The sequence below is a fragment of the Penicillium concentricum genome (genome assembly GCF_028827145.1).
Source record: "Penicillium concentricum strain IBT 3081 chromosome Unknown utg000006l_segment0_segment0, whole genome shotgun sequence".
Lineage (NCBI taxonomy): Eukaryota > Fungi > Ascomycota > Eurotiomycetes > Eurotiales > Aspergillaceae > Penicillium > Penicillium concentricum.
The window spans coordinates 3,305,685-3,319,499 of NW_026622759.1; the positions used below are offsets into that span (position 1 = coordinate 3,305,685).

General features: G+C 48.6%; 4 protein-coding genes across 4 annotated transcripts; all 4 read right to left on the reverse strand.

Annotated features, from left to right (window-relative positions):
• Window positions 1–91: 91 nt before the first annotated feature.
• Window positions 92–754, reverse strand: N7517_011494 (uncharacterized protein; the record flags this gene model as incomplete). Its single annotated transcript, XM_056729217.1, has 1 exon — window positions 92–754. The coding sequence occupies one exon, from the start codon at window positions 752–754 to the stop codon at window positions 92–94; it is 663 nt and encodes a 220-aa protein (XP_056575032.1).
• A 2,674-nt stretch (window positions 755–3,428) lies between these two features.
• Window positions 3,429–4,803, reverse strand: N7517_011495 (TLC domain-containing protein; the record flags this gene model as incomplete). The annotated part of the gene is made up of 2 exons (XM_056729218.1): window positions 3,429–4,631; window positions 4,684–4,803. 2 exons carry the CDS (start codon window positions 4,801–4,803, stop codon window positions 3,429–3,431), a joined length of 1,323 nt encoding a protein of 440 aa, XP_056575033.1.
• A 556-nt stretch (window positions 4,804–5,359) lies between these two features.
• On the reverse strand, window positions 5,360–7,133 carry N7517_011496 (sugar porter family MFS transporter; the record flags this gene model as incomplete). The annotated part of the gene is made up of 3 exons (XM_056729219.1): window positions 5,360–6,509; window positions 6,568–6,768; window positions 6,829–7,133. 3 exons carry the CDS (start codon window positions 7,131–7,133, stop codon window positions 5,360–5,362), a joined length of 1,656 nt encoding a protein of 551 aa, XP_056575034.1.
• Window positions 7,134–10,221: 3,088 nt separating this feature from the next.
• On the reverse strand, window positions 10,222–13,095 carry N7517_011497 (Alkaline phosphatase-like alpha/beta/alpha; the record flags this gene model as incomplete). The annotated part of the gene is made up of 3 exons (XM_056729220.1): window positions 10,222–10,813; window positions 10,865–12,700; window positions 12,755–13,095. 3 exons carry the CDS (start codon window positions 13,093–13,095, stop codon window positions 10,222–10,224), a joined length of 2,769 nt encoding a protein of 922 aa, XP_056575035.1.
• Window positions 13,096–13,815: the final 720 nt, after the last annotated feature.

Sequence of the window (13,815 nt, forward strand, 5' to 3'; positions counted from 1 at the left end):
TTAGAGGAAGAGAACGGTAAACAGGAAATGAAAACTAAACTAAATTAGAACAGCCAAACGGATGAAGAATATCTGGATTGCATGGGCATATTCAGTAGAAGTCAAGCTCTTCAAATACAGTCGACAAACGGCGTGCTTCGCGCCCTTTCATAACGTCCACCCAGATCAAATCAACTCCCCTAATCTCCTGCATACTGTCCATGATATCCCAAACAATCTGAATAACTTCCCACTGTGCTTTAACGTTGGGAAAGCCATATCTCTGTACCGCGTCCCACCAGCGCACCCAAGGATCGCGGTCAATGGCATTCAAGGATGCCACAAAAGCCGGAAAGGTGACGGGATCATCTCGGTACATCACATCGGGTTCCACCTGTGCTTTGATCTCTTCGGCGCGGAGAAGACACATCAAGATCCCATTCACAGCAAAGGACATGTCATCAATGAAGGTGTTATCGATTCGATTGTGGAAATACATGCCGGCTGCGATATACCAGGCGACTTCGAGATTGTTGTAGATTATGTCTTGTTTGTCCATGTCGGGATTAACGAAGAGTGGGATGTCATAGTCCGGTCCGAAGTTCTGTAGATGGGCGGACAAGGAAGCTATGCCTGCACTGAGGTTCGCCGGCACTGGAGCATTTTGCAACTCATGTTCTTCGATTGTTTCTGCCAAGTTTTCTGTTTGAGTGATGGCAAACAGGGTAAGGGCAGTAGCGCCGTCCAGTGAGCCGAATGGCGAGTGGAGTGGCATGGTGACTACTTAAAGCAGTGTGCACCATACACAAGAAGATAAAGACACATTGAATGGTAGGACCAGTGCAATAGATGGTTGATCGTGACTGTGGCGATCGGTTAAAAGCGAAGATAAAGACCAGCGAGAATAAATTGGGACTTAAATATCCTTTCAAAAATTACTAAAAAATAAACTAGAAATATAGAACATTGTAGCAGCCAATTCGGATATTGAAACCATTCGTATGTTGAAGCATTCGTATATTGATAGATTACGGCGTCGATGCCTAGACGATGCGATGCTACGCGAATAATAGCGCCAATATCTGTGACCTAGGCATCGAAGTAAGCCGGCGATATGATTGTTTCAAAGATCTCTAAGGGGTCTACAGACTGAGAGACATTGACATGCATGGTTGCTGAGAGATTAAACTATTGGTGATATTTGTCGGGGAACGATGGCAGGAAACAATCAACTTGTTAACGGCAATAGTCAGTTTATTGCAAAAGGCCCTATACATGTAACCAAATATATGATAGACAAGAACAGGCAAGTCATTGGAAGTAGTGTTTATTGAGCGTCTAGCTAGAGAAACTATATGGCCATCTTAACTACTTTGGGCTATGAACTCAAAGAGAAGCATACTCCCTTATCAGTCAAATGTTTACTTGCGAGCGAAGAAAAGCAAGAAAAGTGACAGAGATTGAAATAAGGGAATACAGTTGCAAAGTCATAAAACGTTAGGTTGTTTTTCTAAGGTGGATTTGTAAACGCTTAGCACCCCTGGAGCCCTGGAGGAATTTGAGTAAATACAAGATGAACTAGATATACTTGTTTTAACATCCATGAAAAATCAGGGGAGCGTATAAATGGGTGGATGAAAGCAATTCTCTACAGGTAAGACTTTGTTAAGACCATACAATATCAAAATAAAGTATACGAGATACAAGGAAGGTACGACAACCTGAGGCAAGAAATATGGAGACTCCAACCTTTTCCTGTTTTTCTTTCTCTTCAACTACCTCGGAACTTCAGTTCTGGTTGCCATCGCTCTGGTCATTTCTAATCTTCCTATCATGTCCTCGGCATTTCCTCCCATCTGGTTCATCCTACAGGGAACAAGCAGTAAAAGCCCCCTCTCTATCATGGATGAACTTCGTTACTCATAATACTCGAATTGCAGTGAAATATGCGCCCCCCCCAACACTACCTTGGCGTATGAATGCCAGCCAGGGAGGAGAAGATTCAAGTCTCTCCTCAAATGCTTGAATGTCATGGCTTATGACAACTCGGGGCTCTCATACTCTCTCTTGATAACCAGGGGAAAGAGAGTCATTCGACATTCCAGCAAATTTCCTCCAATACCCTAAGCGTCCTACGCCAGTGGCTCTTCGTGGAACTCGGCCAACAGAAAGCCAACGAAACAAAAATCAACACGATCCGAAAACATGACTTCACATCTCAATTCCTATCATGTCCAACTCACTCACTTCATTGACCGATAAAGTATCCCCGACATCACAATCCTCTGACCAGCCTTCCCCCGGTTACTACCCCTCGACCTCGTTTGGTATCGACAATCTCCGCACGTGCTATGCCTGGCCACACAAGCACTAGCTGTGGCAACCCTGCCATTTAAATGCTTTGGGCTTATGTGCGAAAACTTGGAAAGTTACTATGCCAAAATACCAAGAGTACACAAGCCAACACGAACTACTCCACTTCTCGAATGGAAGATACTTGCCGCCTCAAAAAAAAAACATATGATCATGCCTAGAGAAACAGATCTACCCCAGAACGTCGCTGGGAAACATTTGCCCGCCAGTTGGCTTCTTTCCCACGAGCAAGTCCAGCAGAATTCCCAAGTCTAGAGTCGAGGCTATCAAAGCTTCGCAATCATTTGGCTTCCGATAATGCGTGGCCGTTTTCACCTTTTCATCATTTTGACCCATCTTGTCTTTGAATCGAAGAGGTTTAGCGAGAACCGTCACGATATACTTGTTGTGAAGAAGATAGTTCGATGTTGTTATGACTTTCCAGTTCGCTATTTCCGTACATACAACATCAACCCCGCATTTTGTTTGAACATATTCCGAGTAATCCGCGAGTAAAGCCAGTAAGATATGTACTGTTGAAGCTCTCAATATTTATGCTTCAATCATAGATAATGGCCACTAGGTAGAACTAGAGTATTGCTTTGGCTTGATAGGGAAGCTGGTATACAGCATCTGCATTCTCTCGTCCATCACCCTGTCTGGTATCGCGTTGCTGGAAGTATTTCCCTAAGCTTAATGGCTTACAATAAGTCCATATATGGTTTCAAACTTGGGAGGTTTTCTGAGGATTAAATTTCATATTTGGTAAAATGACATGAGTTCAAAGAAAGACATCAAAAGTAACAGTATGTGAGAAAAACAAATCACATAGAACATTAAGAGACTGACCAGTAAAAATTACTTGATTCATATGATCGTCAAAAACAAGCGCCGGCGCCCGCTCTTCTAAAGGGCTATCTAACAGGCGCAATTGCACCAGAATCAGACCCAGCTTCAACATATACATTAACAGCATATCAACACATCCAGAGGATCACCTGGAAACCCACCCGATCCAAAAGTATAACTATAACACGGTGAAAATCCCCGGCTTTAATGCCTGGGTAATTGATCAAACTCGAACAAAAGCGTTCGGCTTACGCCTTTCTGCTGCGAGTCCGGGGACCACGCTGCTCGGCGACGGGCTCGCCGTTGAGAAGAACCTGGGGAGCGTGGTTCTCCTTGCCGGTCTGGTCTGCGCCAGTGGCAATTGCCTTGGTCGCGTTGACAGACTCAAGCTCTTCCTCTTCCTCTTCATCCTCGCTGCGCTCGTCTTTTGTGACGTTGGTGAAGATGTAGTTGGACAGGATGCGCAGGATCAGGAACAGCCAGAACAGGTTGACAGCCTGCAAACTGGCGAGAAGCGCAAAGGTGATGTACTGACTGATCCAGCACTTGTACTGCTGAGTCTCCCAGTTCAGCTCGAATGGTCCAACAGTGCGGAACTCGGTCAGAACAGCCCAGAGGATCTTCAGGTTCAGCACGTGACGCAGGTAAATCCACCACCCAACAAACATGGCAAAGTATGGGGCAGTGATATACGCATCCAGGTAATTGAGGGTCTTCGAGGTAGCCAAAAAGAAGTCGGAGATATCGTGTGTGATATACACCGCCAAGCCCATGTAGGTGAAGTGGAAGCGGTAGCTCAGCCCAATAAGCGCAAGCGTGATAATATGGTGACCGACAAGCTCCTTGAAGTCCTTGCGAGGCTTCTCCAACTGGAGCATCAACACAATCGCCTGCTGGGCCCAATAACTCGCCTCGAGCAGGTAGTACGCCTTGAACAGACCCTCGTGCTCGCGGTGCGGGAAGCCCTCGAACATCGCAGTCGTGTTGAAGTACCAGATACTCGACCGCTTCATCACGTACAGACCAAAAGGCCCGAATACACCGAAGTAAACTGCCGTATACGCCTGCTCCATGAACCGCGCCGTCTTTCCCTTCCCGCGGATACCGCACCAAACAGCAAATGGCCGGATCATCTGCTGCATGATGAATTCGCGCGTGAACGACAGCACGATCGTGTAGAAGGCCACAAATGCAATGTCCTTCTTGCCCTTGCCGTACATGATGGGTCCGCCGGGAGTCTTCGGGGGTTGCGGGTAGGACAGGAAAATTGCGCTGTGCATTGGGTTCGAGGTTGTGGGGTTAATGGCGTACAGCGCGAGCAGGAACAGCGTTATAAGAAGCGGCAAGAGCCAGGTGTATCGCAGACAGGTATCCGCGAAACGGTGGAGGAGGGAGCGGCTGCGACGCCGTTTGGACTGGGCCTTGGCCTGTTTCTGTGCGCCATCGAATTGCTGGGATCGGTTAGTATGGGGGGGGATTGGTTGCGGTGTTCAAAATACGTACCTTCAAATCTGACGATGTTGGTTCGATCGGACTCACTTCGTTCATCGTAGACATCGCCGGGGCGCTGGTGTCACCTCGAATGTCCACACCCAAGGCTGAGCTTCCCCGCGGGCGAACCATATTGGAAAGTTGAGCTTCGTACCCTTTGACTTGGATTTTTCACGTGTTCCAATGGTAAGAGATGGATGAAGGAAAGAGAAATTTGATCATAACCGGAACGATCGGATAGAAAGGATCGTGAAATGTGATCCTTTTTTTCTCTTTTTTTTCTAGGGGGTAAACTCCACCCCCGTTGACCAGACAGCTTCGCAGCTCCGATCGGAAATTCTTGGCAATTCTTTTTCTTTGATGCGCTTTTCGGATTGGACAACTTGTCGTTCGCAAGATTCTATATACATCCTGGACTGGTTTTGAATTGGACTACAACTACCAATCAAATTGCCAATACTTGCGAGACTCCCGTAAACCAGATACCTATTTAATCGGCCACATTTACGATCCTACAGTTCCGAATACGAGCAAATTGAGTGAAGAGAAAATGTTGAGACTGAATTCGTGGATATATGTGATTTGTTGAATTGTGTTACATGACATCATATCGACATGGATCATGTCTAACCCAAGAGAAAAAAAAAAAAAGAAAACATTATAACGGATCTAACAGTGCTATACGCGCTTAACACTTTGTGTCGACAACCTCAGTGTGGGCAGCAGCGCGCTTCTCAGCACCAGCCAGCTTCTCACCAAGGATCTCAACATCACCTGACTCGGCAGCAACAGTGCGCTTGGTATCGTGGGTAGTCTTCCAGGCCGGGGTACCGATGTAAGGGATACCGTTGGGATCCTCGAAGATCTGCTCGGTTTCCTCCAGAGTCTTACCAGCAGTCTCAGGGAAAAAGAAGAAGACATGAATGGTCATGACAACCAAGAAAACACCGAAGATGACGTATGTCTGCCAGCGGATCGTGGCAAAGGCAGTGGGAACGAACAGACCAAGCGCCGTGTTGAACGCCCAGTTGAATGAGGTTGCCAAAGCAACGGCCTTACCACGCACGCGCAGAGGGTACAGCTCAGGTGGGTACACCCACGACACGGGTCCCCAAGTCGGGGCGTACGACGCCACGAACAGGTAGGTGCAGGCAATCAGTCCCTTGGCAGGGGCGCCACTCAGAAGCATGGACGCCTCGGCCACACCGTCGATACCGCCGGGCACAATCACACCATACTTGGCCATGATGCCCGCGTTAGCGAACATCCAGATCATCATGAGGACAGCGCCGATCAGGAGAGTAGGGCGACGGCCCCAACGGTCAACCCAGACCAGGGCAGGGACGGTCATAACCACGTTGATGATGTACTGGATGGAAGAAGCGAGGAGGGCAGCGTCGCCCTTGTATCCGGCCATCTTGAAGACGTAGTTGATGTAGTACATCATCACGTTCATGCCGGTCAGCTGGGACCAGATTTGGGTCCAGATTCCGGTCAGGGTACGGTGGACCATCCGGGGCTTGAACAGCTCAAGGTAGGTGACGTCCTTGTTCTCGCGCTCGAACTCGCAGATGTCGCGAATCTCTTGCATCTCGGCTACGACGAAGGGGCTGTTGATGTCGCCCTTGCCGTGGACTAGGGCCAGCACCGACTGGGCTTCTTCCCAGCGGTCCTTGCGGGCCAACCAACGAGGGGACTCGGGGAGGACCATCATTCCGAGGAAGAGGAGGACGGCGGGAACGGCCTGCACACCCCAGGGGATACGGAAGACAGACTCGCTGTAGTTGTGGGAGGTGGAATCGTTGCCATGACCGATGAACGAGCAGCCGAAGGAGATGCTGTGAAAGAAAGGAGTCAGCTACTAATTCACTTGTCGAATGCCAAGGTGCCACTTACTAGTACATGATCAAAATACCCCAGGTGATGGCCCACTGCTGGGAGCCGACGAGACGACCACGCTTGGAGGGAGGAGCAATCTCCGAGATATAGACTGGAACCTGAGCAGACTCCATTCCGACACTGAGACCATTGATGACACGGCCAGCAATGAGCATACCCATGTTCTGGGAAGCGCAGACAATAACGGAACCGATAACCCTAACTGGACGTTAGCTATGGTTCAACCTCCACTCCCATGCAACTCCCTAAGCAACTTACCAAATAACACAACCAACCATAATGGAATACTTGCGACCAAGACGATCCGAAACGAAACCAGAGATCAATGCACCGAGCCAAGAACCACCAGGCATAGCAGCGGTCACACCACCCTGAGCCAGGGAGCCGAGACCACTACATACGTCGTCGTCGTTGAATGGAGGCCCCCTAGGCCCCTGGTTGAAATAACATCTATAGGCGGGCGTGGTGATAATGGCCGACATGGACGAGATATCGAAACCGAACAGTGCACCGCCAATGACGGCCACCGCCGTGATGGCGTAGAGATTCCCCACGACATACATGGTGACTGTTTAACCCAAGCTAGGGAAAAAAGATCACAAGAAAAAGGGAGAGAGAGCTACAATGCACCGAAAAAGGAAGGAAAAACCTCCCTGCTTAAATAGATCGCATGCGGGAAAATTTCTGCTCTGTACAAATGCACGACTAATAAAATCCACCCGCATATATTGTTTATGGTTTCCTACCTCCCCACTTCCTTCACCCGTGTATGGGATTTTGTCTGGGGAGAGAAATTAGTGTAAAATATGTGACCATCTGTATACAAGAGAGAGATATAATACTGTAGAGTTACAACAGGACTATGCCAAGACTCTGTTTGCAACCCCAGCTCCCTCTACGTACTCTGATTGGTGGAAATGGAGTTATGCTTATCCACCCATTCTCTTGTGATTGGTGGACCCCCCCGGCAATGGACTGGGATCCGGGGGAATCGGCCACAAATTCTAAGCCGAACAAGGCCAAGCGTGGTAATTGGGAACCCGAACACGGCATCCGTGTTCGGGTTGAGAGTCGGCTGACTTCCCCCTGCAATCGGCTCCCGTAGACGGCAGTGGCGTTTCTGGGCAATAAAGTACAGAATAATTTAAACATTTGAAGGCATACTGGAGAAAATGTGGTTCTTGTAAATCAAAAAAGGGTCGACGTGCATACAGTTTTTTCGGATATCCCCAGACCAACCCACAAAAAAAAAGGTACCTAGGTAATCATTTCCTCAAGTAACAGGTCTGGGTCGAACCCTACACTGTCAACAGGTAATTTTACTGTATCTATGCAATTAGCCGGTGTGTCCACATCTTCTACCCTCGAGACGAATAAAAAGATTCTCCTTTCAACCGGTGGCCCGAGTACATAATAGTCCGGGGCCCCGACTACGGCCATATTCCCAGAACGGGACGGTACACGGCTTCTCGTGAACTTCAGTGGCTGACGCCGAAGTGGACTCGGCTTGAACTCGGCCCCTGCGGTGTTTTTTTTCCTCTTCTAGAATCGTTGGCCGAATACTTTTTCGATTGGGTCTATTTTTATTTTATTTTTTTCTTAATATTTTTATTTTATAGTAGGTAGCAGTAGTTCGCTTGCGTGTTACGCAAAGTTAAATTGCGTTTCAGGGCTTCGGAATACCCAGGTGCTCTTGTTACTGGTTATTGGAGGTGGATCAATAATTCCCACGTTGTAGTTGATCATCTAGACTTTTGACATTTCATGTCTAAGGTGACATTCCCCGCGTGGGATAAGATGCGGAGGACGGGGAAATACCAATTGCGCTCACCGATACAACATTCCCCCGTAGTTTTTGTTCTCTGTGACCTGATCTCTGTAACCTGATACTTAGCGTGGACGATCTCTCTGTTTTAGCTTTTACTTCTATAGTACATATTCTCAAGCCACTGACATCGGTGGTGCAGGTTCTTGTTCTTCCCTATTGCACGGACCATATTCGACTTCAAGTCCATTGCAATGTTTCTAACAATGGCCGGATATATACACCTGCCTATGTACATGCACCTATATAGGTAGACCGAATATCGTCTGCGGGGGCAATTTCCTATCTGGGCTGCTTTATAAACTGAGGCTCAAAGGTTCCAAAGTTGCCGGATAGACGTTAGCATTCCGTATGCGAGCTGACCAGTGAAGTAGCATTTCCAAGGTTGTAGGGCTCTAGGATGAGACAACGTCGAGAATCTCCGTGTAGATAAAACACGTGAAAATGATCTACTGAAACCTGACCCGTGTCTTTCGAATGTTTATATTGAGCGGCTTTCAATCCATCTCATTGGTGCGCTGATCGAATCCCGCAATATACTCATCCTTCCTTTGGCATAAAGCACTGGGATTGGATAGAATTAGTTCCTGATGCCTGATGGAACCTCATCAGGCCACAGCCCGGAGTGGGCCATCCTTTCGCCATCACCCGAAGCCCCTTCCTTCCCTCCACCCAATTCCGCAACCTGAAGCCTCTTTCCCTTTCCCTCATCTCACCTATTCTCCCATCCCAACCCAAGCTGGCTGTTTTCGCCAGCTTTTGACTGACATCATACCTCTTACCCTGCCCAGAATGAGTGCTAACACTAGGTCCGTGCCGAAGTTGATGATCATGCTACTTTACTTGTGAAAGGTCCTGTGGAGGATCTTTCGGCAACATCACATTGGACACCTACCGAAACTATATAAAGATGACTGCCTGTGATAGATCATTCATCACAATCTACTTGAAGCTATTCTAGGAAAACATCCATCCTTCTACACCCGGGCTCTATCCACACCCCCGACAATCAATCGACGGAGCACCGCTCCCGACCTCAGTACAGAACCGACTTCAATCAACGTCACCACCTTCTATACGAAGTGCCCATGGAACATACGGCTCTCAGTCTCGACTCATCCACAGAACCATCAACCAACAGCTTCCCTGGATCCATAATTATCTCGACCAGCCTGTCATCCTCAACATCTCCAATCGACACCGACCACTGCCTCTACAGAAACCAAAAATCGACATATGCCTCAGTCCTGAAACACCCCAGTACTTTTCCAATTGACCCCCACCCCCCACCAGTTCACGCCTCCCAGACACGCTCACGATCGAAGTCTTTAACATTTGAAATCACCAACAAGGCAAGAGGATTTCTGGCTAAGAGATCATGCAACCAAGCCGCGACTGCAATGCAGTTATATTCACTGTCACTGTCACTGTCACTGTGACTGTCAAGATTTGCGCACATATCGGCACGGCAGAGTTGTAGCAAGTTCCGCTATTCATCCCGCGACTACGGCTTTTATTCAATATAGGTCTTACTGTGGTTGCACGCATAGCCAAAAGGAGCCAACCTCATCATCAACAGCCAACTAACCGTATAAGGAAAGGAGCTATTCAATATTGAGATATACGCTAATCGGAAAAACCACACAGGAAAGCAAATGAATTTCGAAACTAACAACAAGTTCATATTTACATTGACATGCATAAATACAATTAGGGAATGGGTAATGCATAAATACAGTTAAGAAATGGGTGAGTACCCGTGGACAGCCTCGCAGTTGACACTGCCATCAGAGAGGCTCCGTGATCCACATCCGCCCGACACGACTTCAAGCGTCGTTGTTCGGGTTCTTAGGATCGAATTTCCAGCGGCGATGGTTATCCTTAACCCACCAGTGGGCGGCGTGGGCAGCCTCAGTGAGCCACTCCACGGCCTCGGGACCATTATTCTTGCGCACGACATCGCTCAGGAACATGAGCTGGTGGTTTTCCACGGGATTGAGCTCGAATGGATCGGAGCCGACATCGGTGAATCGCCACTTGCCGTCGGATTTGAGAGGGACGACCAATCGGTATGAGTGTGAGGCTGATCGAACGGTGAACCATGTTCCTCCGGGGTTCATGGTGGAGAACTGCCATTCTTTCTTGCCGTCTTTCTCGGGAATAAGTTGGCGGATCATTGACTGGCCCTCGTACATGGGGAGTAGATCGCCGATGATCTTGGCTCCCTGCTCGTCGATGGATTTGGTTTCGAGGAGGAGATCGAGGATGGTGGGGAGAATTTGGGTAGAGAGGATAGCAGCATTTCCGAGATCGATCTGGGGCAGTTTGGGGTGGGCGAAGTATAGCGGCACGTGGAAATTACCGACGTGAGGGGAATGCCAGGCCGTGACGCCACCGTCATTTGGAAGTGATAGAGCGCTAGGAACAAGTTAGAGGGTAGAAGGGTTATAGGATATAGGTAGAACTTACTGGTCACCAGTCATCACAAGAAGAGTTTCGTCGGCAATACCGGTATCTTCGAGAAGCTTCAGGAGATCGGCAATCCACTCATCCTGGTAGTGAATGGTATTTAGGTATCGGTTCAACCTCTCATTCCGTTCATTCGAGACATCCCCCATCATCTCCTTATATTTGCCAGGCATATAATAAGGAGTATGTGTTTGATGTGTTAGGGTGCTAAGGAAGAGGCGAGTGTTGTTCTTCTTCGAATCCTCAATGACATCCCGAAGATAATTTTTCATTAGCTTATCCTCGTGGCCATGCTCCTCCTCCTCTTTTGACTCATTTGGGATATATTTGAGGCCGTCTGCATCGATTGTTCTCTTTGCCATGACATTCTGGAATCCCAGATGAGGAGAAAGCAAAAAGTGCTTATCCCAGGCGTCGGAGTGTGTCTGCATCCACGCAGTGTACCAAGGCCAGGAAGCCCATTCATCTGTCTGATTGGTACTTGTCTCGCTAGTGGTTTTTGGCTGAGCGTTCAATGCATCCATGATGTGCGGTAAGCAGGGCTGGTAAATATCGTGCAGGTACTCGAGGTTAGCCTCGACAGCCATAGGATTCACACCACATAGAGTGGCCGTGAGACTCTTTAGGGTGTAGGTTCCGGACGTGTAAGCGTTTCTCGCACTGAAACCACCATAGGGCTTCGGCTTATCCTCACTGAATCCGGTCTCAAATCCGGTTAAACGTTCGGCGGTAGGGGTGAGCTTAGTGAGCCTCTCCTGGACATCATTGGGGATGCCGTTGGGGTAGGAGTCATGGATGTGGTTCATGATGTAGGAGCTATTGCGGAAGGGCCACACGTCCTGGCGAGTACTCTCCAACTTGACGAGAATGACATGCTTGATCTTCACACTTCCGTTGTGGAGAACCTCACGCATAGGCTCCAAAATGTCATTCTGGAGGTTTGGGAAGTGCAGGGGATCTTTCAGTGGATTGTAGTGTTCATACACATAGTCATCCTTCTTGTGCTTATTTACACGGAAAGGAGACCACTCCGGAAGACCATCTGACGAATTGTACGCAGGCAACCAGTCGAATGTGGGGAAGGAGTCTAGAGCGGTGCGGTCTTCCAGCCAGCTGAAGTCGGCCGGTAACGAGGTGGCACTCGACGGAGCACCTGATGAGGCAGTTGATGGGGCGCTTGTTGGGGCGCTTTTAGGAGGGCTTTGAGGAGGAGCTTGAGGAGGAGTCTGGGGAGGAGTTTGAGGAGCAGTTTCAGGAGCGGCACCTTCGTCCGCGGACGTCGGACGTTCATGAGCGGGCGAATATTCGAGGTTGCTGAACGGCGCGAGAGGCAGGGACTCAGAGAGATAACTGAAATCCGTATTGTGTGGACGAACGAAACTGAGCAAAATTATGATCAAGCCGCACGCTAGGACGATGATGCGCTTCAGCAACGACCGCTTCTTCTTCTCCTCGGGTGGACCTTGGGGTGTCTCGAGTTGCGATACGGAGTCGCTGTCGTTGTTATTCTCGTCGTAGTCTTCGATTTCAATCTGCTGATAGGTCTCTGGATCTAACGGGGTCTTTCTGCGTCGAAGATATCGGCGGAGAGGTGCGAACAAGAACGAAACCCAAATCCCCAGGAAAGATTCGGTAGCTTCGAATAGATATGGTGTAGCGAAGTATGCACCAATCATGATCAAGGCGTCGACGACAAAAGCGACAATGAACGCGGACAGCATAGTCTGGACAGCGGAGGGAGTGTCCTCGGAGGTTTCCGAGTTCCGCCAGGGGATCTCCGCGCCTGTGTGGACGTAATAGGAGATGTTGGCGGAGGCCATCGTGGAGAGAATTAGACTGGAGCGGGATTAGCAATTTGCTGCTTCTCTACGAGTCTGAACGATAGCTCACCTGGAGAAAAGAGCGACAACGGCGGCTACATTTCGCAAGATCCGCGATTCGAATGAACGGGTCAGGCAGCACGCGACCAGAATGAGGAGGATGTCCACCAAAAAGAATGTAGGGCCCCATGGGAAGAGAGATGGAACCTCTAGGGCCGTGAGGTGAACGCTAATATGGAAGCATTTGGACAGAATGAGTGAAATGAAAATGACGGAGAAGAAATATGTGCGGACTCGGTCAAGGTAGAGGTCAAGGTACAGCTGAGGGGTTCTGGCGACGTTGAGAACGAAGAGGGCAGAATCCTCGAGTCTCCTCCGAAAGGAGACATCTTGATTCAATGAAGATTTCATGATGCCAACAACATCCCCTAAAGGAAAGACAGGGAAATGGGGGATGAGGAAAAAGAGAAAGATGATAACTTAAAGTGGAAAATAAAAAATCCAGGGGTCTAATAAGCGGGGCATAATCTTACGGGTGTACTCCGTAGAGTCTGATATGTTGGATACCACACGTGCGGGATTCCCCTGAAGGGTAAATGGTCAGTGCTCATCGGGCGGTAAGTAAACCCCACGAACCAAATCAATCAGATCAATTGACTAAGCAAAACAAACAGAACAAACCAATCGCCACGAGTTGCCAGCTGAATGGGGTAATTAAAAACGTGCCTTTAAGGTTGCCCTCACCCCCTTAATGCCTAGCCCTAATAGCAAATTCATCACTACGGAGTACAGAGTACTCCGTCTCCGTACAGGGTATTTATTTATGAATAGCCGGCTACTTCGTACTAATCTACTCCGTACTCCCATTTTCACCATCTCTTGCTGTCAACCGGGCTTCATGTGCTTCTAACTCCTTGGCATGCATTGCCTGTAGCCGGTTCAGGAATCCGGGACCCACCAACACCGGGGCTTGGCACCATTTTATAGGAAATGATCAAGTCCACAAATCTCCAAGTTTTCTACATTTAGCATGGATACATGTACAAACGGACACGTATGCTTTAACTGCGCAGGGGCAAAAACAAATGCAACATGCTGTGTCTGGCTAATTAAGGGGCGAGGTGAGCACTA